Source organism: Onychomys torridus, chromosome 9 (assembly GCF_903995425.1).
Source record: "Onychomys torridus chromosome 9, mOncTor1.1, whole genome shotgun sequence".
In the NCBI taxonomy this organism is placed as follows: Eukaryota; Metazoa; Chordata; class Mammalia; order Rodentia; family Cricetidae; genus Onychomys; species Onychomys torridus.
The window spans coordinates 3,704,718-3,728,607 of NC_050451.1; the positions used below are offsets into that span (position 1 = coordinate 3,704,718).

Consider the following 23,890-nt stretch of genomic DNA (forward strand, 5'->3'; position numbering starts at 1 on the left):
ATAACCACCCGTTTCAGAACACACAGTCCTGGCATGGGGAGCATGATCTGCTGATGTTAAGTCGCACGGTCAGACAGACACTCAGCAAGACAGAGTCCAAGGTAAATGCTGATGGTGGTTTAGCCCTTTAGGAGAAGCAGCCCTCTCTGCAGCTGGTGCGAAGTTACTATTGGCCTTGGAGGAGCCCGGGGGCAGAAAAAGCTGCCTGAGCCCAGGGCTGCGTGGGAGCACCTGCCCCTCTGACACTCTCTCTCGGCAGAGCCAGCTCTGTGAGGAGAGCTCCCAGTACAATGAAATTATTACACAGTTTATTCTGAAGAACATTTTAATAATAAAAAAAAAGGCTTGATGTCAGGAAATAGTCATTTACAAACCTTGAAGTGTTTTTGCCTACATCTGGAATAAGAATGTCCTAGGAAGAGGTTTGTGAGGTCTTTGTAACAAAAGTGTTATTTACAAAAAAAAAAAAAGAAAAGAAAAGAAAAGGAAAAAAAGTTTTTTCCCACAGGTTGTCTGTGTACTAGTTAAAAATTTTGAACCCAAACTGCTACCTGTATTTTTGATTGCAGATAATCCTTAGCAAAATAATGGGGTGGTATCACATGACTGTTGACAGACTGAGAAACCTTGACAGTGGCAACAATCCCAAAGCTGACCGTCCCTGGGCATATGGTCGGTGCATGTATTCTCATGGCAATCTCAGCCCTTGTCCAGTTCCAGTTGCATATGGCAGCTCAAAGAGAACGCACTGCACAGCAGCTGTGCACGGCCACAGGAGACCCCGTATAGACCCCACACTCCCAGGTCACCACAGTGCTCCTCTCTTCCCCCATGCCAGTACCTCTTCTTAAGAGAAGCAAACATCCTTGGGGATATGAGCAGATGCCTGTGGTTCGCCTGTTCGGTTATTTCCACATCAGAGACTGGAAGATCCTGCATGGGCAGCTGAGGAAGCCAGATCAGTGGATGCCCCTGCTATATAACTAACTGACCAGGGGATTATTAAAGTGAAACCAAACCAAAGACAGTTGCAACCCATGTAGATAAGAGGTACAATATAAAATCATAGAACCCAAAGAAAAGACTGCAAACAGTCATCTTGATATCTTATGTAAAGATGGTTTATAGTGACTCAAAATATTTTAGAAAAACTCCTGAAGTGGTCAAGATTTTTTTAAACTCAAAATTTTATCCCCAAAAGATTCTTTTACTGAATATGTGAGAATTCTCCTAGTTCTGCTTAGCCCAAGTAAAAATACTAATAATTTCTAGATTTTGGTGGGGAACTACAATTGTTTAGGACCCATGGATATTGCTGCAGTTCAAATACGGTACGATAATTACAAAATATAGACCATCTCTTTACAAATACAAATTGTATATTACAAGTCATGTACAGTAAATCTATAATTTTTAAACAAACTAACGTATCTAAGTTTACCTGGTTTGCAAGTGTGTTACTCTCCAGTTTACAGTTGCCCTTAGGTGACAGAACTGGCCATCTGAGTGATGCTCTTATGTAAACTGGTGTCGCATAACAAACCATGTCTGTCGGGTCCCACACCCCTCACTCTGACCACTCACGGCCGAGTTCTGGTGTGTACTGTTCAGAACAGCTGCACAGGAATCAGGAAGCAGTGTGTTGGGGGAGGGGTTCAGAAATGGGTAATGACGGGCCCAGTGGGCGTCTGATATGCTGGACTGATGGCTGAGCTAATGACACAGATGCGGTGACTGCCATCACCTTTAGCCTCTCTGTCACGTGCCCTGGGTGTAAAACTTAAATTCCTGGGCAGACCTTCGGGCCTCTGTGCAGGCCAGGCTGCCCTCCTCACCCATCCTCTCGAGGGGCCAGACATACTGTCTTCTGAGGCTGGGCCTGAGTATGTGGCATACCACATGCTTGGCCACTTAGAACCTGTTCCTACCAGGTTATGGCTTCCTTGGGGACGTGGTATCACTTGTACAAAAGTCTAGTTGAGCATTTTCTTCCAACTAGTGCCTGAACTTTCCTAACCATGAGGCACTTTATCCCTGGCCTCCTGTGCCCGTCTCAGGCTGAAGCCAGCCTGCCCTCACTGGGCTACAAGGTGGTGATGCAGATCATTTCATCTGCCAGGTCCTCTTCCTCTCTCCCAGGGTCTGGCTCCTCATCACTGTAGCCGGGACCAAAGTCCTGGAGTTCATAGTCCTGGCGGTGTGAGAGGGGGCCCATGTCCCCATTGGCTGGAGGACACACGCTGCCATTGAGCAGAGTGCTTGCCGCGCTCTCCATCTCGTCAATGGTCAGGTCACAGGCATCGGCAATTTCATGTTTCGTTGCTGACACAAACTTCGGGTCCCTTGCGTAGCGTCCTAAGCCTTCGGAGATCAGGACCTGTACGGAAAAGAGGTGGTGTAAGTGGAAAGGCTCACCTCCACTCTCACTGCAAGGCATGCTTTAGGGACTCCCACCAGCCATGTCTGCCAGGCTTTACACATGACACTGACTGTAAGTGACCTCAGCTTGGTCCATGCCGAAGAGCTGGAAAGCTCCACTGAGCAAGAGCCAAAACCACGGAAGAAACGTGGTGTGGACCAGTGTGGTGATGGGACTTGGCAGCGCCAGCTGGGTTTCACCCAGGTCTTAAATGCCGACCACACCTGCTGCGGAGAAGCCACCCTCAGGTGGTGTTGTGGCCGCAGAGCCCATCATGTCACCGCTGCCCTCCCCCCACTCGAGGGTGGTTCTCCTGTCTCTGCTGCCACCTTGATGCTTGCATGGAGGTCGAAAGCCACCCGTACTCACTGCTTCCACCAGGCTGTCTGCGCTCCTTTGCTTGTCACTGTTTTTGTTCCGGAAGCTACTGGGGACAGTCAGGCTGGCTGGTGTGAAAGTCCTATAGGAGATGTCGGGCTCGTCTGTGTACCAGGAACTGCGGTGTAGGGATGGCAGGCTGCCGTTGACCTGGTCCAGAGACTCTGAGCGGTCCACCTGGATCAGGGGAGTGTAGCATGGGGTCCAGTCCCGGTATGGAGGGGTTGCTGGAGGGGTGGCCCACGACCGGGCGGAGTGGCTCGGAGAGTACTTCTGGGCTTTACTGGAATCGAGGCCTGCTACGGCCATGATCTGGGGAGAGAAGCAAGAGAGGAGTCTGGGCCTTGGCCCAAGTCTGGCGTGTGACAGCTGTGCAGGGTTGCCCCTCAGAAGACTGGGGAAACATGCAAGTGTACCAGAGAAGGCTCGAGGAGCTGGTGGGGTATTGGGGCCTCCGAGCAGACAGTTTCCTTCTCCTCAAAGCGGGAAGGCGGTCTCCATGCCCGAGTGTCAGTTACCAAGTTACATCGTTGCCTCAGAACGGGAAGAACTGGGAGGACTTACAAGTTGTAGTGTGTGAACACTACCTAGGTCTCTCTGGGATTCAGTACTGATGCGCACTTCAGGGACATCCATGGACTCTGGCTCACACACGATGACAACCAGTGCCTCTCACCCCACAGTGAGTGTTCTTTCTGCCCTGATTCTCAAATGTCCTCCATGGCAGAGCCACCTTAAGATGTCTACTACTACCTGTCGCTGTAGCCAGGGAATCCAGGCCAGTCCAGGCCAGTGGCTGAGACAAGACCTGGGCTTCTGCCTGGTGGATCATAGGCCCCTTAGAGAGTGCCTGGTGGATCATAGGCCCCTTAGAGAGTGCCTGGTGGATCATAGGCCCCTTAGAGAGTGCCTGGTGGATCATAGGCCCCTTAGAGGCCTCCTTCACTGTCTAAGCTGTGGCATCTGGTGATCTGAGCTTTCAAAAAGGTCATCTTTCTTCCATGATGATACAGGAAAGAAGTTAAAATTAGTGTTAAAAGTGCAGGCAAATGGGCTCAGTGGTTAAGAATATTGATTTATCTTCCAGAGGATCCAGGTTCAATTCCCAGAACCCATGTGGTAGTTTATAACCATCTGGAACTCCAGTTTTGGATGTCTTTTTTTTTTTTTTTTTTTTTGGTTTTTTCGAGACAGGGTTTCTCTGTGTAGCTTTGCGCCTTTCCTGGATCTCGCTCAGTAGACCAGGCTGGCCTTGAACTCACAAAGATTAGCCTGCCTCTGCCTCCCGAGTGCTGGGATTAAAGGCGTGTACCCCCACCGCCTGGCTTGGATGTCTTCTAAACCCCAGGGGCACCAGACATGCACGTGATGAGCAAACACACATGCAGGCAAAACATTTTTTAGGTGCTGGCAGAGGTGACTAGAAAATCTTCAATGGCCACTGAGTACTGCTGGGTTCAGAGCTTGGGGTCAGAAACCTCAGAGACATCTGGGCCTGTTAATGGGCTGCCTCTGTGCAGGTTTCTGGCATCTCCCTTGATCAGTCACCCCACACGGAATCTCTGATGAGATACTTCAAGAAGCACATACACACATATGGGTGTATGAACATGTATGTTTATACACACACACACACACACACACACACACACATATGCATGCATGCATACATATGTCTATCCTTAAGCCCCTGTTGCATGGCTTGGGGACATGGGCTGCCTCTGGCTCAGCTGGCCTTCCTGTGGGCTGGGGGTGCCCTTAGCCCACAGAGGAAGCCCATCCACACTTATGACCAGAGGACCCATGCACAAGAAGCCGCACAAGTGGGTGGCTTCATGGAGGAACCACCTCTCTGAGGAAATAATTTGTAGCAGCAGTTAGTATTGGAAAGCTGTATTGCCTTAATTCAGACTGCACCAGGCCTAGTATTCTATGATAGAATGCATGGAGCTCAAGGATGCAGTCCACCCTTTGATGCACTTAGAACTCCAGGGGAATGGGCCCTGGGGTGCTATAGGCCTCAGGAATATATCATAAGAACTCAGCTGGTTATGGCAAAGTCACTACCTGGAGGGATCAGGGAATTCCTCCAGAGGAAGCCAAATTCCAAGGAGTTTTTGGTGTTATTTGGCTTGTTATATATCAGCTGTATTCTGTTATGAAATTCATGTGTGCCTTCATAGTTTTCCCAATTGATTTTTCCCTAAGAAGGGCTAACAGTGTGGACTGATCACTTTCTGGACAAACACATTCCAGGGATTTGTAGAAAAGCCTCAGGAAAGGCTTTATCTGGAATCAGATATCTCCCTTAGCCACTTTCAAGGACTGCAGGAAACATCACCCAGGTGGGCGCCCAACTTTCAAGGACTAACAGTGATAACAGCCCACATACAAGTCTCCTGACTTAAATTCCACAAGGGGACACCGCCTAGGTCAGGTGGACATTAAGTAATAGCTTTATACAATTTAGCTCCAGCATGGGACAGAGAAGAGAAAAGAGAATGGAAGAACTAGATGGGTAAGAACTTGGGAGGAACAAACTGAGATGGGGAAGAACTAGATTGAAGGACTAGAAGAGAGTACTAGAGGAACGAGATAGAAGATGAGGAAGAGTCAGATGGGGAAGTACTAGCTGGGTAAGAACAAGATGAAAAGGCCCTAGAAGAGGCAGAATTAAGACGAGAGAATTAAGATAGAACTTAGAGGGAGCAGTAGATGAATACAGAGAGAAATCAGGCAGGAAAGGAGCTAGGCACAGGAACAGAACTGAAGCTGTGTACATAGGATGTTATGCCAGAGGAATTAAAGCTCTGTGTGCTGAGATTCTATTTCCTGAAAATAGTCCTCGCCATTAGTAGTTCTCTCTCCTGAGCCCCTGGGATGTATAATATTGAGGCTGGTCCCTCTAATATTATACAAGACTGGGGTATCTCCCAGGGAGGGCTGCTCCAGGACAACCAGAGTGGAAGGTGCAGACTCTCTGCTTCCTCCAGGGAAGAGTGCATTCCAGGTGGGACCCTGGCAGGGCTGAGGCCAGAGCATCTCACCTGCTGCTGCATCAGGTGCAGGGGCAGGGCAGCACGGTGAGGCAGGGCAGGTGACGGAAGGATGTCTTCTTGGCTGCTTTGCCTGCGCAGACACTCGAAGTTGAAGGATGACCTCCGATGGGCTGAGAAGTGCAAGCACAGGATGCGTGGTGATGTTAAGTCCTGTCTGGACCATTTCCTGAGGCATTCAGCAAGGAGCCCAGGCAGAAGTGGGCCAGGTGTCTCATCCAAGAGAAATAATTACAAAATCCCCCAACCTAGGGATGGGAGGACTAAATGAAGCATCCCAGATGTGGGATATTTCTATAAGGTAGCAATGAGTCACTTTTCAATGTTTGCCTGCTCTCAGGCAGCTCAGAGGAATCTGGGCTGAGTCACAGCCCTGAGCTGTATTATAGAGATCCATTCTAAAACCTCAGGCATCCCATGTTATCCTATCCCTGCCCTCTACACACCCTTCGTCTTCCTGAGGTCCCCATAGTTAAGCCTCTGTTTTCAAATTAAATTAATTCTGCCTATCAGCTTAAGCAGGCAAAATAGCCAAATTCTTTTCTTGGAAAAACCCGCCTTCCCTAGCGGAGATGTGAGTATGTCTCAGAACTTGCCATGTGCTGGAAGCAATTGCCAAGAGAGAGCAATTACCACTGATGATCCACAGCTTTTGGCTTTTTAGGACATCATGTTTAGGGTTCTAGGGTCCCAGAAGCCCTTCTACTCTTGGGGACTTCAAGGAGTCCTGTCTGTTCTTTGCATTAATCCAGCTGCTCTTTCCAAGCTGCCAGGCTTTCCTAGCCCAGCAAAATTCCAAAGGGCCCCAGGTGCGTAAGGAACATCCTCAGGGACTGGCCTCTCAGACATCTTGGACTTCACAAAAAGCGTTATAAACAGGTCTGCAATGAAGGTCAGGTCAAGCCCTTGGATGGGAATGACCAGTGGAAAGGAAGCAAAGTCAGAAGTGTACTCAGGACGAAGGGCATTCACGGGCCTCCCAGCTCAGCTGCCACCACATATGCAGAAAGCCCACTCCTTGCCTGCCAACCAGTGTGAACACAGAAAATGGGCCCCTCAGTCAGCACAACCTCTAGACCCAATACCTGGACAGACCAGCTGTTCAGAACTGGAAGAGAAACAACCCTTCCACACATTCAGGATCTACCTCTAAAATAAGCCCAGGTCCTCTCATCCACTGAGCTCTACACAGTCTCTGGAAGACACAGCTCTTTCATCTGCCCTTCACCCACTCCCACTGGCTAAGATCACAAGCCAGTGTAGCCATGTTCCCCCTGCCCCAGGTCTGCAAACTGGACAGCAGAGCCGAAGTCCTTTCAGATGAAGAAGGTAGCTGGACCTGCCTGCCCAGGCTGTCCTCTGCTATGGGTCAGGCTGGGCCTGGGAACAGGGCACTCAAGTGTCCCCTAGGCTGTCTGGATGTAAGTCAAGACAGTGGTCTGAAGGAGGCAGCCGGAACTGAAGGGAATGGACCTCTGCAGGGCCTCACTCACACCTGTTCCATTTGGTACTTATAGGGGAGGGAAAGGCTTCAATTAGCAGCATGTGTTTGGGGATAATTAAATATTAAGCACTCAAATGCATCTGACTCCACTCCCAGAAGGCCGTGACAGCTGGAGTGGGACATGGCCGACCATGTTCTTTCCTGGGTGGACTCATGCCTCAGCTGGTTTGGTTACTGAACAGAATCCTCAATTCAGCCTCATCCCTCAGAAACACAAGAAGTGGATATTCTTAACCATTATGAAGCTTGGCAGAATTTAGCTGCTTCTCTAGGGATTGGCAAAGACTTAGGGATATTCACAGCTACGGGAGAAAGGAAAGCCTCACCTCTCCCTGCGTCAGAGGGGGCCTGCTTCTGGGGGTCAATCAATGCCCTGTCCTGCCCTATGAGCAGAGGGCAACCACACACCTAAAGCAATGTCAGAGTGAGGGAAGGAAAGGGGAGGAGACGAGGGTCCCCAGGATGGACCCAGGTGCTACTCAGAGACAGGGGTTCAAGACAGCCCTGGGCCAGGGAGCTCTAGCTCTGAATTCCTCCTTCCCATCAGAGGCTGAGTTTCCCCACAGTGGAGTGAGAGAGGAGTCGGGCTGACTCTGTGAGTCTTGCCCACCTCTCAGGATGGATGCAAGCTCAAAGACCATGCCCTGTGCACAAAACGCCTCTTCTTAGATGTATGAGAGTTTAGGGTCACCCTTTGCCGTTGCCTCTCTCTTTCCTCAGAAGGAACCATTTATGGGGATACAGACCTCAGACAGGCAAGCATGGTCTACCAGGGTACTGGCTGTTCTTATGAGTGAGCAGCAGCTCCATGGCAGCACAGATCCATCATTTATCCCATGGGTGGGACAGGGGGCCGGCTTGGTACCCTCTGAGAAGCTTCACCCTGAACAAGAAAACTGGCCTCACATGGTGGGGTGGGAGGTAGAAGGCGTCTCCTCGGAGATCTCCGTGAATCATAGCCAATGGGTGAGTCATCATCTTCTAAGAAGCCTTGGGGGTGATGGTAGCCTCGAGGCCTCTCAAAGTCCATGGAGCTGCCTGGGTTCCTGTTGTAATAGCTGTAGTTTTGCCTGGCAGTTGGCAAGAGAAAAACAAGAGGGTACACATGAGGTTGTGGCAACAAGTCTTGACCTAGCTCTGACAAACCCTACCCTACCCTATTCCTTTTGCAGTCCGTCTTGAGTGGTGGGAGCCTCCGAGTGAAGAGCAAGGACCATCTGAGGAAACGGAGGCTTGCAATAAGCCACACGATCATTGTTTGCATGCCGGATACAGGCCCAAAGCCAATGGCAATCACATGGACCTTGTCTGCCTGACTACCCTTTATTTATCTCCTGGAGACCAAGGACCTGCCCTCTCCAGGTACCAGGCACAGGACATGGAGCTAAAAGATTGCCATTGGCATGCAGGCTCAGTATAACATGAAACAGGGAAGGACATGGAAGGCTCCATGGTTGGGTGCTTGTTTGAGGGGCACTTTTAACTCCAAAAAGAAAATGAAGAGGCTGGCTTGTTGCTGCTGTTAAAGTAGGCTGAGGCTAGCAGAGATGGCCATCTAAGAGGGGGACCTGGGATGAACAAGCCCCAGAAGTGGGACCCACAGGTCCATCTGGCTCCAAATCAGTGAACATGGAAGTTGGGTGTTAGTGGGAGGTGGTGCCCCACAGGTAAGGGTCAGGCTGTGTTTCAGGTGCCAGACATGGCCTTACAATAGCACCACTTCAACTTTGTGGGCCCTCAACCTGATAAGATAGGGGAGGATGGAGGATTTTGTCTTTCTGTACTAGCTGCAATGTCCTAAATCAAAGTCTCTATTTAAAAAAAAGATTTATTTTCATTTTATCTATGAGTGTTGTGTGTGTATGTATGTATGCCTTGTACATGCAGTGCCCATAGAGACCAGAAGAGGGCATCAGTTCCCCTTGGAACTGGAGTGACAGTTGATAGCTGCCAGTGAGTGCTACAAACGGAACCTGGGTCCTCTAGGTCCTAGGCAAGTACTGCTCTTCACCCGGGCTATATCTCCAGTACTGCAAAGTGCCTGTGTTAGGCAGCAGCATTCCTTCTGTAGGGCGGAAGTTGGGAGAGGCACCTCTGCTTGAGGGAGGCTGTTTTAACCTCTTGTCCCCTGACCCCCAGGAGAGTCTGTCATTGGAGCAGGAAGCAGGGGCCCTTCACTGAACCCTCCGCCAAGCTGGCTATGGAAGCACAGCCAAGGCTGGTGTTCCCAAGTCAGTTAATAAGAACTCATCTTGCAGGCCAGGCATGGTGGTGCACACCTTTAACCCCGGCACTTGGGAGGTGGAAGGATGTGGACCTCTGTGAGTTTGAGGCCAGCCTGGTCCACATAGTGAGTTCCAGGACAGCTATGTAGAGAGGCCCTGTCTGGAAAACACCCGCCCCCTATAAAAGAACTCATCACTGAGATGACAGAGGTCTGTCAGCCATGACAGGTTCAGGTCTCAGAGGCCCCAAGTGAAATAAGGCAAGCTTGAACTCCTGCTCTGATGTTCGGGGGGAATCCTGAGTGTGGCTACCTGAGCACTGAGCAGGAGCAGAAAGATTGGGGGAAGGCTGGTCTTCTGCCCTCAGCCCAGAATGAAGCCCTCACCTGCTCCAAGTGGGAGAGCTGTCGTCCTCACAACACTCCTCACTACTGAAATACTCCTGTTCCCCCAAGCAGTGGGGGTCTCTAAAGTAGCCAGGTGTCTCGGGGTCTTCTCGGCAAATAGTTGGAAGCTGCTCATCTCCTGACTCAGATCTGCAATTGGGAAAGAGATCTGAGAGCTTGAGGAGGCGGCACCCAGATCTTCCTGTCCTCCCTCAGAGCGCCTGTTTCTTCCTGCACACTCCTGCTCCTGACAATGTGACACACACCTGTGTGTGTATGTGTGTGTGTGTGTGTGTGTGTGTGCGCGCGCGCGCGCGCGCGCGCGTGCTCTTGTGGTCTCAGTACCTTGCACAGTGCTGGGGGCAAACCACTGTGCCTAGGAACCTTGAGACCTAGACACAGATGTAATTTGAATAACAGAGCAAGACAGACCCATTCTGTAGGAACACTGCACTCTGGAGTCAGTAATCCCAAGGAAAGACACCAGGTTCCCACATTCACTCCCATCCACCCTAGCTCCAGCCAGTGTGGCTTCAGAACCTGGGACTGAAGCCTCTGTCTTGCTGACAGCTCCCTATCAAATCGGGCTATTGGAGGAGTTCTGGCTTTTCTTAGAAAATGTTCCTGGACAATGTCTCCTGAGGTTTCCACAGGCTGCCCTGCCCCGGGTCAGCATAGTATTTCCATGCAGCCTGTCGCCTCCTGGCCTCAAGCTGTAGGAGGCCCAGTAGGCTTAGTGGCATCAGCCCAGAGCGCCTTACTAGCTCACTCCTTGGGCCTAGGGCCTCCTGGTCTTATTGGAAGCAACTAGCCTGGAACCCTTTCTTCTCTTGTCTCCATTAAAATAACCATTCTACTCATAATTTAGCCCACATCAACTCATGTACATAAGACTACCCTGAGGGTTATAGGAAAGTTAGCCTGAGGAATCTGGTGCCTAGTTTATAGGACATCCGGGCTTTCCTTCTCCTAAGCCCATATGAGAATCTGGACTCCCAAAGCAACTGGACCTGCCCAGCTACCCAGGGGCAGAGGAAGGGGGAAGACCAGAGGGTACCAGTGCTTGGATGGTGACAGCATCTATGCCTGGACCTAAAAGTTCTTTTGCTAGAAATCAGTGGGAATTGCTCATTCATGAATGCAAGCTCTGGCATTCTGAAAAGCTATCAAGTGACTTGACTAAGAGATGTCTTTCTTCTTCCTTGGCTCTGAGCAAAAGTGGTGGGTCACAGGGCAGCATGGCATTCAAAGCAAAGGCAGAGGAACGAGCACCTACCGAATGTAAGTTTCATAATAGCGGGTTCTATCCAGGAAAGGCATACCACGGGAGGGAGGGAGAAGAGAAGAGTTAGACATTTCCAAAGGCATTGAAAGTGCAGACACCAGCCCACCTTCTGGAGTGGGGGTGGGCAAACTACAGTTTGCTGGTCGCGTATGGGCTACTATCTGTTTTCATGTGGCCCACGGAAAAGAGCTTACATTTATAGAGGGTGGAAAACCAAATAATAATAAGAGAAACTTCTCCTCCTTTCTAAGCATACCAAACTTCAGTGTCTACACACACAGCTCGATGGGAACATAACCGCACTGGCTCACTGAAGAATGCTCCCTCCCTGTTTCCACCCCGCCATGGCAAAGCTGGGTAGGTTTGGGTGAGAGACTGAGTGGTCCTCAAACACTGACATATTGTCCCTTTACAGAAGAAATTCACCAACCCCCAGCCCAACATGTTGTCATAACTGGGAAACGTGGATTTTGCAGCTGCTGTTGTTTTAAGAGGACAACCCATGCAGCAGGATGGTGGACAGTGGGTGACCCCTTATGTGGTAGCTCCCTCACATAGACAATGTATGGAGAAGCCATTGGCTGAGTGGCACTCAAGTCCAAATACAAACATCTTCAGGGAATTACCATGTGCCAGAGCACAGGATAGAAGACTTGACTTGCTCTGCAGAATGTGACAAGGTCAGACGTTGTGTCACCTTTCAAGGTTACCTTTTAAAACTGGACCTTCTTTGAAGCTCTCGATCATGCTTGTAGGAATAATGCCCATTTTCAGACACATGCTCAAGGTTCCCAATGCTGGGTCGCTTTCCGTGGGCAGCTTTGGACATATTGGCATTATTGAGATTGGCATTTGTTGAGCTGGGAACTTGCTTCCCTATGGAATTATGGTTATGATGGTTATGACACACCGAATTTCCTGCTGGAGGAAACAGCGGTTTCTCAGTATCACTTGCAGGTGGAATTGAAGGCCTTTGGACATGCAGGGGACGGTGGGTGGTATTGGTCTGCTGAAGGGAATCTCTCCTATCACTATTAACATGATTGACATGGTTTCCAAGCAGGGCACCATTTCTCTGCAAAATAATGGGAGACAACACCAGGTAATTTAACAAGTATTTGATGCAGGCTAGCTACGTTAGGTCATTTTTTTTTCTACATGAAACACAAATTCTAGGCAAGCTCCAGAGGATCCCTGTGAAACAACCTGAGTGTCTCAGTGGTCAGGTGAACAGACTCATGTGGCAGTTGGCCCACCTGAAATGAGGAAGGTTACCAAGTCCTGAGCTGGGGACCAAGTTCTCTGCTGCCCCCTGGGTATGTTCTTCCAGTCGCTCCAAGATGAGGTGACTTAAGCCCAGCTGGCTTGGTGAGTAGCCCCAAGGTGGGGGTACTTGACATTTTCTCTGAGCTTTGAGGTTGAGGGCTGGCTGGCAGGTCAAAGAACTGGGCTAGAGCAGAAGGAGGGCAGCGTGGACAGCTGCTAGAAAGACCCAGAATGTTCCTGCACTCTGGTCAGTTGGCTGTGGCCAAGCTGAGAAGCTGACGGCTGGGGATGGGGGAAAGCTCAGGAGAGGGGATGGTCTGGCCCACAAGAGGTGCTGGTGAATGGAGAGGTCCCAGGGTGGAGAGGGGTGGGTTGTGCAAGTCCCTCTAGAACCTGCCACTGGTATATATTCTCCACACTCCTCTGTGGGTCAGAACCACCCCAACCAAAGTCCTGCCCCACTATCTCCATGTGGCCAATGAGTAGCTAGGCGTGAAATAATTACTTTGAATACATCGTCTTCGTCTGCTTTTGATTCTTCTGGGTCATCATCTTGCAAGTCACAGGAGATAGCACGCCGGATTTCTGGCCCAATGTCATGCAGAGTCCTTAATCCCGCCTAGGTTAATGAAAATGGCAGAACAGGTTAGAGACCAAGGGGCCCTGATCCAGCCTGATGGAGCAACAGGAAGGAGGCCTTCTCCAAAGGCCGATCCAAGGAACTATGTGACAGGAGGTCACAGGGGTACTAGGTTGGAGTGCTTAAAGCCTGTGATCAAGTAACTTCCTCGGCAAATACCCTTCCTACAGCATACTACCTGGCTACCAGTACTAGGGACTGTCACAGCCAAAAATGTGTGCCCCTGACTAATTAACAGACTTCAGAAAGGCTGTTTGCAGAGAACCACATCCAGAGCCCTGGACAGGGCAAGGAATATCACCTGGTCGTTCTAAAAAAGAAAAAGAAAAAAAGAGGGGACAAGAATTACATGGCTGCATGGAGGCTGAGCTGCCCAGGTGCAGGTAAGCAAGCAGCCATCGGGGCCAGTGACTCACTGTAAAGCATGGAACAGGTAGTGACATCATCCACAGCAGTCACCGGCACACTCAGGTCACAAGGAAACACATCAACAGTCACACAGGCTTAGGCTGCTGTGCAGTGAGGCCACCCAAGCCGTCAGGGTCCCCTTGGCCTATAGTTCATGCAGGCTGAGAACTCACCAGCAGAGGGATCAGGATTCTGAAAGCCACACAAATGGAGGTCTTGCTACCATCTCTAGGCAGGACAAGACCCATGGGTGACAGCTCTAGGCTCTACACTTCCTCACAGACTCTCTCTGCTGGCCTTCTTCAGTCCAAGGAATCTGTCAGGACAGGCCTGGCCAAGCCTCTGCACTGTCCACAGCTGTGCTGGAGAAACATTATGAAGGGCACCTGGCCTCTCGGTAGGGGAAGGCGGAGTCACTAGCTCTGAGAACTTTGAATTTCAGCATTAATTTGAAGAAGGCCAAGATGCTGACTTCAGACTAAGAGGGGCTCCATCCTTCTCCACAGTTTTCTCTCGGGTCTTGGGTCCTACCTCCAGTATCCAGGCACCACCAAGAGCAGCCACGTGCAATCCAGGACTATAGGCTCACAAAGCACCTATGGCACCAGCGGGGAAGCATCCTTAGGGTCATTTGCAGAAGAAAGCTGTGGAGTGCTGGGTTCCTGAGTGGAGACCACTTCCCTATACTTGCTCCTCAGCACCACACAGAAAGTGAGGAGCTATGGGAAGGACTGAGATAAAGAACAGTGTCCAAGCCTGAGACACTCATGTGGTAGGATAGATGCCAGGGGAGAAGGAAAGGGGAGGGTCTCCAGAGGAGGGAGCAGAGTGGGGCGAAGCAGGCTGGAACCCTGGTGTGAGGGATATGCAAAACTGGTCTTCTGCAGACACCAGTGATGACAGTGGTTAATTAAGAATGTAAAGCTGTTCAGAAATTTCTCAAGCAGCCCTTTATAAAGCAACCACTTTTACACATCATCTAGCTCATTAGATGGTTCTGAAAAAAAACAAAAAAAAAACAAAAAGAAGGGCAGATGGGCTGGCTTGGTCCAACCCCTTCTGTGATTGGAGACCAGTGGGTTCTTCTGCTTTATGAATTATAGGGACAAAACTCATGCTAGGAGTCAAAGCTTTATGAGTCCTTCCTAGGAGTGCTAGGCAAAGGAAGCTAAGTTCCCAGGGTAGGGGGACAAACATAGACATTTCTAACTAAAACTCAAAGCATAAGCATGGCACCCTAAACTTATTACACATCAAAAAACATGGTAATGAAATGTGTCTAACATACATATCAATGCAGAGGAAGGGAAAGACAGGCGTATCCCAGCGTCCCAGAACAGTTCATGATGTAACCACAAAAGCTACTTTCTTTTTTTGCTGTCCTCAGATCACAAGCACTTAATGCACATGTACTTTTGAGAGCACTTGCATGCATGCGAGCACGCGCACGCACACGCACACGCACATTCACATTCACACATGCATGCTCTTTCTCTCAAGATTGCTAAGTCTAGTATATTTTCTAGGTCTGCAGCAGACCCACCCCTCTATTCCTCAAGAATACCATGAAGGCAGCCCCAGTGTGTGTTGGTAGAGGCTCTTACCCAGCACAGGTACAGGCATGTGAAGAAAGGCCATGCCCATTCATTCAGTTTTCTAGGGTGCAATTATCAAGAGACAATAAATCAGACAGCCCCTTTGTCTGATTTTGGGAGAAAGATCTGTTACATATTTGAGGTTCAAACCAGAAGAGACATGCTTGAAATACCTGCTGCTGTGTCCACAAAATAAACATGGTTATATTCACTGTGATCAACACTCCCAGGTAAACTGTGCATATCCATGCATATTTTCAAGGCATAGGGGCCAGGAACATCCCCACCTTAAACAATAGTCTTACTGTCATTTAACTAACTGGACTAGGTATGATTAAAAGAAATAGAAAACTATTTATTTGGATAATTTTTTAACATCATCCTCTGTTGATGAGTTGACATTTCACTGAAATACACATGTAACAGTTGCATAATGAAAACAGAAACTGTCTCCAGCACATCTTCGGAGTTATACAAGATTAGGATTCAGTTGACAAGAATGGGCAGTAAACAGACACAGGACAGAGGGTTTGTTTGCAACATAAATCATGGAGAGAGGTGAGAGGTGGCTCGGGGCACCACTTCCCAAAACAAATAATGACAACATATTTATTAAAGAGACACTAAAGGAGGAGAGAAGGCGTCACTCTTCCCAGATGTGAAAGCAGAGGGTCTGGAAATCATGATCCTAGTTTGCAAAGCGTACCAGGTAAGAGTGGGTCTGGCTTCACTCCCTTGCGTAGGACCTGGGGACAGGGGACCAACACATAGGTTCCCAACTAGAATTGAAATGAAGCTTAAGCACAGCACCCTGAATTTATTACATATCACAAAACATGAGAAGGGACATTGTTCTAGCACACATATCAAGCTAAAAGATAGCTTAGGCTGTTCCAAAATCCCATAGGCACAGACTCCAGTTCCAGGAGTACAGACAACTACCTTAAACCCTCAGAGAAATTACTTAGTTGTTCACAACACTAAATTTTCTTTCTTGAAAACAAAACAAAACAAAACACTTTACAGTCAGTAAAATTTTCTAGTCTTTCATATTTTGTATAAGTATCTATCTCTATCAGCAAAAATACTGTTTTAATTTGAAATGTGGTCATTAGCACTTAAAACCCACACAAAGCCATATAAAGTCATTCCATTAACATCACAGTAGAGTTATGGTTTTCAATAAACACAGAATTGCTATAAAATATAAACATTATTGACTTGTTTTAAGATGTCCAATCTTACAAAATATTAAACAGAATCAAGCCTAGTTTCTGGTTGACTTTAAAATGCTAGCTGTTATCATAAATATTTGTTTAAAAAAGAAATGTTGGCGCTTCGGCTGTAGACTGCTCCTTTAAGTTTTAGACACCATTTAATTGGAATTTTACAGATATTTACTCTACTTAATGATTAATTCACCAAAAATAAATTCTCTCTAACATTTCTGAAGCAACAGCATAAGATGATGTCCTGTTGTGGAGCAGGAATGCCCACTGGTAAACCCATTCCTTGATCACTCAGGGCTGTCTATCTGGATGCATTTGAAAAGCTTTGGCTGCCTGCTCCCCCAGACTAGCTCCCTGTGACATGTCAGCCATCTGCCAGCTCTCAGCTCCACAGCATGCACACACAAACAGCCAGAACCCCACCCCAGACCTACGCTGTAGCAGTGAAGGAGAGAGAGGCAAGTCTCTAGGCGGCCCTTGGAGAGACCCTCCATCTTCACCATGTGGGTGCCAGGGTTTCGGACTCCTGCCAGAGAATGTTATCCTGGCACAGCCTGCTCTTCAACCCAGCCACGCCTCATTCAGCCAAAGCTGGCTCTATGCAGTCACCTCGCTATTGACAAGTTCTGGTTAATTCTTTTTTTGGGGGGGGGAGCAGGATTTGGCTCACACTCAATTACAGGGGACAGTTTTAACCTAGCTCTTTTAGAAGACACGGCTGGAGATTAAATTCTGATAGAATGAACTTGCTTATTTACAGGCTGTCCCTCCGCCTCTTCTGCATACATGGGCACACCCCTAATTTTATCATTGCTTTCCTCCAGGGAAAATGTCATGGTGTGGCCTTTGTATCCGTTGTAAACAGTCCTTCTGTTAGATATAAAGAGTTAGAATCATGGGCACGACACCCTATTACTCATCTACAGAGAGCCCTCCTCTCCTTGAATAGTCTGAGGTAACATCAGACCCCGAGTTTCGGAGGGGTAGCCCTGGGCTGTAACAGTGATGTGTGCCACTACACTCAGAAAGCTGAAGGGGCCATTTAAGAACTTCACCTAAGTAACCTATGATTCTTCTTTTGGCAAAGGACTCAAGACAGCTGTGTGTTGCAATTCCACCTCGCTTTTGCTGGGGACTGAAACAGGGCCTCTATATGCTAAGCAAGCACCACTGAGCCACACTCCCAACCCTTCCACCTTGATTATTGGTTTTCATTTAACATCAGAATCATAGACATTTTTACATGTTTCCTAAAAATGCAGAGAGCATTATATAATATTTAGGCTTCAAAAGTTTAGGCTCCTTTGATTGTATCATATTCCTGTCATTGTGAGACTACTTACTAAGGAAGGATGAGCCAGGATGATGGCAATTAGTTAGCAACTGGCTAAATAACATTCTGGAATAGTTACAGGCTAGGAATTCTGAACCCTAGCTTTGTTCTTCCCAGAATGCAAAGTCAACCAATCTGCAGGGAGAGGATGGTAACTGAGTCTCAACCACACACTCTCTCAAGGTTGCCCGTCTTCTGACGATCTCAGGCAGCCTATTACACCACACCCACAGCACGGAACTGATAAACGTCACCACACACATCCTCATTCTCACTTGTGCTACCCAGAGGTGGTGAGTATTCGGAACATACTTCTAATTGAACACTCATTAATTCTAACCATTGCTCTCACAGGTCAGCACAAACAGTGAGGCTTGACCATACCACATGACTCTTGGCCTGAATTAGATGGACATGTGGGCTGCATGGGCAGAGGAGGAGGAGCAGAAACATTCTAGTGAGCAGTGCTGCGGTCACACAGGAACCTCTGGAGCACAGATGGTCAGAGGAAGCTGCAGCATCTTCTACCTTTAAGGGGGAACTTCGGGTCATCTCCCCAGAGCAATGTGTTACAAGGTGTGTCATGGACCTCATGGCATCCTGAGACTCCTTCGGGGGTTCATGAGGTCACTGAGATTTGTATAATACTGGATGTCCCTGGCCTTGTACACTCTCATTTTCTCATGAGCATGCAGTGAGGGTTCCAAAGGCTAAGTGACATGGTGATGTTACCACCCCCGGCATCTTTGTGCTTACATATTCTTGTGTTTATAAAATTAATCAGCTTTGATTTACAAGATGGTAAATACTGATATATAAGGGTTCCAGATAAATTTTAAGACTAGGAAAGGCCCTAAGACCAACATGTTTGAGAACTGCTGACCAATCCATCCATCCTCCAGCAAACAACCCTGCAGTAACCACAGGTCAGCTTTCCAAGCCTGTGACTCTCCACCTCTGTCTACCACGTGGTTTCTCTAAGCTGGCCTCTGCCCCAGGACTGCAGACAGGTATTACCCTGTCTGGTTGCCTTTAGCACTTCACCATGGGCTGTTTCCCCATTCTCTCAGAGTCAACTTTGTCAGGCCTAAGGAGAGTAAGTTTACACAGGCACCGGGTACCTGAGAACCCTAAGTTTTACTTACCAAGGTCCTTCCTAGAGATAACCGAGCAGTAATACGTTAGGGCTATGGAGGGAGCCTAGGTGCATATTAGTAGATCACGTGCTATCATAATAAGAGCCTTTACTCTTAGTTCATTTGCCTTCCCTTGTTTTTCCATGAAGGATTTGGAGACGTAGTGATGACTCCTCTCAGTACAGACCAATCTCCATCTTCCGGAAAACTCTGCCAATCATACTGTGGGCTAATTCCGAATTGGGTCATTCCATGACATTTGGTTCTGAGAAGAGCCTACCTCCCAGCCTACCTTTGCTTCTCTGTGATGGATGTTGGTCTCTGTCACATCTGATCCAAGAGCTAAAAGTTTAGCACCATGGATTCAGGCACTGGATACTAGGTTTGCTGCGCTTGTTTTTGAAAACTTTAAATGTGAAATCTGACTAGTCCTCTCTATCTTCCTCTTCACTGGATGCTTACTCTTCTGCCAGGACTCTGAGAACAAAATGACAGAGGCTTCTGTGGTTTGACTGTGATCCGAATATTAGGAAGCCTGGTCCCCTGTGTGTGGAAGCTGGGGGCAGTCCTCTCCACTGCTGGATGTCTGCCCTCAAGTAGCCTTGGCTGCTGACCAACCAACTCTGCTCCTTAGCAACACAGCCAGGCCCAAAGGGGCACCATTCCCAAGGATTTTTTAAGTCAGGCTTATAAGCAAATAAACATTTCATAGCTTCTATGCATTTAGGTGATATATAGAGAAAAGCCTGTACAACCCTACCCATTAGAACACGAGGCTGTAGAAACAGAAGTGATACCAAGGCCACAGTAGGGAGGGTGGGTCAGGGGAGCTGCTTGCCTAAGGGACAATCTTTTTTTTTTTTTCCACCCATGTCTACAAGGCTGGCCAGTTTCCCTCTCAGGGGTGATGTATGAGATTTCTCTGCTACAGAGGCTACCCAACGCCCTGCCTAATCTACACAGCGGTGATTCCAGAGGCCCTGCTAGGAAGAGCATTAGCCTTGTGGTTGCTGGAGCATGGAGAAATGTGGAGGAGGGGCCAGGCTGTTGGCCCTATCTGAGAGACTTAGATGCTAGAAGCAACAGCTGTGGTATAGCATTAATACTAACCCCAAGAGTGCAGGCATACCAGTGTATGATAGCCAAAAATCTTGGCTCTTGCATTCCACACAGCCCATGGGGAATCTTCAAATCACAAGGGTAGATAAAACCCATGTGAGTTCCCAGCCTCACTATTGTATGTGAAAGAGTCTGAGCTGGGCCTGTCTCCATAGTGAGGTCAGGAGGTTCACCATGATGTAGGAAGGTCAAGCCACATGGCAAGGAACCTCTGTGGTCAAGGGTAAATGTCACAGGCACAAGATGTCACTAGAGAAGGCCCTTCTAGGCTTATCTGGGATAGGCCTGAAGGAGGCATGCTGCCTGCTGGGGACCCTACCCATTTTGGCCTGGTCTTCAGCAGCACCCTGGAGATGCTCGGGGGAGCACTCCTTTCTGCCGGAATAGGGCTGCATAGAGTCCTGGCTCCCTCTTCCTCACTATTCCATCTCACCTCACTCTCCACCCCACCCCACCCACTCACGTCACACATACACACATGCACACACCCCGCTCCAGTCCAAGTAAAGGGGATCAGTGGATTGGAAGCCCTTCTTCCTACGCCTACCCCTCTTTTTGGATTCTTCTCCATAAATTTTTCTCTTTGAATACTGACCCTCCTTGGCCATTTTGGGCATCTTGGTCTAATATTGGAGGTATAGACTTGACCCCTTCTGGGGATGGGTTTAGAATGTGAGAGCAATGCCCTCATCAACCAACATTTTGGGCAAAAATCTGCTGTTGTTACTGTGTGAGAATGTGACTCGACAGGTTACCTGTTTGCATCTTTATGCATTGCCCAATATCTTTAAAAAAAGGGGGGGGGATTTCTCTCCATGGATAACTACAGCACAGAACAGAAAAGAGATCAAACCAAACCAAGAATTTCTTAAAGTTCTGGTAGTAAACAGGCATATGATATTATTATTGTTGTAGTCTTAATAATAAGCAATTATACGTCCAAGGAGCTTTACAATCACTTAGCTATTCCTCACAACAGCCCTGTGAGGTAGGTCGACATTAGTACCCCCATTTTACAGATGGGGAAACTGAGGCACAGAGAGGTTAAGTGTCTTGCCCAAGGTCACGCAGCAAGTGAATGCTGGAGCTGGGACTAGAACCCAGGTTCCCTGACTCCCGGTGTCCTTGAAACTAGACCATACTGCTTCCAAAGAGGCATCCCAGACTGGCTCTGAGCACGAGTTAAAGACAGACAATGTTAGATGAGGTTTGGGTGTGGTGGCATTTCCCGCAGACACAGTAAGATGGAACCTGAGGTTTGCCTGGTTGGTTTTGGCATGCGGGTGTATGTGTTAGTTTCAATGGGTGTGTCTGAGCTTCCTGGCCTTCCACTTATTAGTGCATTCTGGACTGGGTCACTGCAAGCAGGGCCGGGTGCCCAGTCAGGAGGTCATTACATACTGGCATAGAAAAGGAACTTTGTCTGCTCAGTGCCAATCAGCCTGCCAGTCTTTGGGAGTTTGGGCAAACTGGGGATGCAGGACTTTGGGACAGACCTCCTTAGGCAGGTCTGCTTAATCCTTTTTAATATATATATATATATATATATGTATAATACACACACACATATATATATATAATTTAGTTGTATTTATTTATTTATTTTTTACTGGCCAGCATCAGCAAGTTGTGTTCATTTCATTTCTCCGTGGGGCAGCTGCCCTTCTCCTCTGCGCTCTCTCTCTCTCTCTCTCTCTCTCTCTCTCTCTCTCTCTCTCTCCCTTTCACTGAGTCTCTGGCTTGGAAGGGAAAACCGTAACTCGTACGTTCCCTTTCATGAGAAGGAGCCACCATAAGCAGTGTCCGCAACAGGAAGCCATGGCTCCACAGGTGAGCCACAGCCCCGCTTCTGCCTTCCGGAGGAGTGCCTTGCTCAGAAGGGGTCTCTCCGGGGCTTTGGGATTGCTCTTGCCTGCATTTCCCCTGAAATGCTGCGTCAGTAGAAATAAGCCCGAGTGTGAGTTTGCCCTTTCAAGGCCTTAGCCACAAGCGCCTTCGGACTAACCAGCTTGGTGCAGTAGCTCAGGCAGAGAATTCTAAAGCATCCGTTCAAGCATCTGAAACAAATGAATCAGCCAGTGAAATCTCATCTGTTAGCATCTGTTCTCCTCTTACATTAAAAAAGGAAAACATATAAATATATATTTATATTTATATATAAAAGAGCAGTTTTATGGGCTTTGAGTGGAATCATACTTCTCAAAAAAAAAAAAAAAGAATCTCACTGCCTTCCAGATCGAGGTGACAAGATTAACAGGACCACTCAGAGGTCAGATCTCTGGAGGAACCTTTCCTGTCTTTGTGCACTATGCCTGAGAAAGCCACAGTGGGGATACTGAAGACTGGAACTAAGGTTACTTTCATACCACCCACATCTCCCAGCCACCCCTGTCTGTGGCCAAGGCACAGATGTTACCTAAACACCTGATCCTGCAGAGTCCAACTTCTAAACAGATAGAGGATTAGCTGCCTGGGATTCCCTATGGTTCATTTGGGTGGCTTCTCATCTGAAGAGCATGGAGGACAGTGTCCTCAGACTCCATGAAAACAAATAAAAGACTGGAAAATCAAAGGGAAATGAACAAAACTTTCCCCACTTTGAGATCTTTTGCTGTCAGAGAGACAACTAGACTCATCGGAGCATGTGGCGTCACAGAGGCGTCTGGAGGTTCCATGGGACCTTCCAGTTGCGTTTCTACTTGTGGGAAAGGGGACTGAGAATGTCTGTGGCTGCCTGGCTACGTTCCTTTATCTCTTTGTTCCTTGTGGAAACTTGCAGGTCACTTGGATGTAGCAACATGGATGAAGAGCAAATGCTGAGTCAAATGAAAGGGAATATGTAAATGCCAGATGAGTGAGGGGAAACCAAAGGCCAGATGTAGCTTCTCTCTGGTTCCCATCATAGAAGGACTAGAGAGAAGTTTAGTCTTAATGAGGGGGATGAAGGGATGGAGTGGAGGATGTAAAGTGCACACTCATTCAGACCAGAGGCCAGACAGAGGACACAGGTGCCTAGCTCCTTCCCATGCCGAGGCAGGAGCACCTTCAGCCATCATTACCCACCACGGGGAAGGTTAACACTACAGTTGGTCTGAACACAAGGAGATCAGGCTGAGTCCACAAGGTTCAAACCACAGTGCATCTGTGTGCCCTTGAGAGCCATGACATGGAATGGGGGTGCAGAGCTTGGGTGCCAGTTCTGAGAGCTCTTCAGACAGACCTCACTCTGCAGGCCAGCACGCACAAGCTTGGTTGTTCACTTCTGTTCACACAATAATGCCACACTCCACTTCCTACTACAACCAGCCTGGGAGCCACGTCCAGCAGCACCCTGTCGCCAGAATCACATTGCTCCCTTCTCAACCAGCCAAGTCCCCCTCAGCAGCTGTCTCAAGGGTGTGTCTTCCTCCCACGACCAATCCCAGTTCCTTAACTGCTACATCACCCATGATATTTCATAATGCAAGAAAGGAGGCCTCCTTAGGCACTAATTAAATGTAGGATAACAAATCACATTTAAAGCCATTTCTATAGCAGAGGAAGCCAAAAATGTAATTAGAATTATCCATCAAGGAGACAAATATTTTCTATTTTTAATGCTTGTTTCAGAATCAAATGCCTTTTCAGAATGTAACTGTCAAGATTATGAACACAACTTAATTTTCTATGCTGTGTGCTTAATACAAATTACAGCCCTCGTCTCAATAGAACATGGGAAAAGGTATTTGTATCATCTAAGTAGAAATATTTGACTTCTACCAATGAAATGAAACTCTTTCTTTAAAGAATAAAAATGGAAAGTCTTAAACCAAAGAAAACCCTCAACATTATTTTAAAATAATGTGGTTGTCTCTCACCCAGAACCTTTATGTCATGTTGTTAACATCATCTGAACCTTCAGCTCAAGGCTC

The 23,890-nt window shown here is 48.1% G+C and overlaps 1 protein-coding gene across 12 annotated transcripts in view; it reads right to left on the reverse strand.

Annotated features, from left to right (window-relative positions):
- Positions 1–307: 307 nt before the first annotated feature.
- Cacna1d (calcium voltage-gated channel subunit alpha1 D) overlaps positions 308–23,890 on the reverse strand; it is a 307,097-nt gene continuing 283,514 nt past the window's right edge. For all 12 annotated transcript variants that reach the window (XM_036198994.1, XM_036198989.1, XM_036198990.1 and 9 more), the window contains 8 exons: positions 13,025–13,138; positions 11,964–12,328; positions 11,245–11,271; positions 9,969–10,118; positions 8,264–8,427; positions 5,845–5,966; positions 2,789–3,109; positions 308–2,377 (listed from right to left, as the gene is read on the reverse strand). In XM_036198994.1, the coding sequence (XP_036054887.1) occupies positions 2,084–2,377; positions 2,789–3,109; positions 5,845–5,966; positions 8,264–8,427; positions 9,969–10,118; positions 11,245–11,271; positions 11,964–12,328; positions 13,025–13,138 (1,557 nt within the window). In that variant the 3' untranslated portion in view covers positions 308–2,083. The remainder of the gene's footprint in view (positions 2,378–2,788; positions 3,110–5,844; positions 5,967–8,263; positions 8,428–9,968; positions 10,119–11,244; positions 11,272–11,963; positions 12,329–13,024; positions 13,139–23,890) is intronic.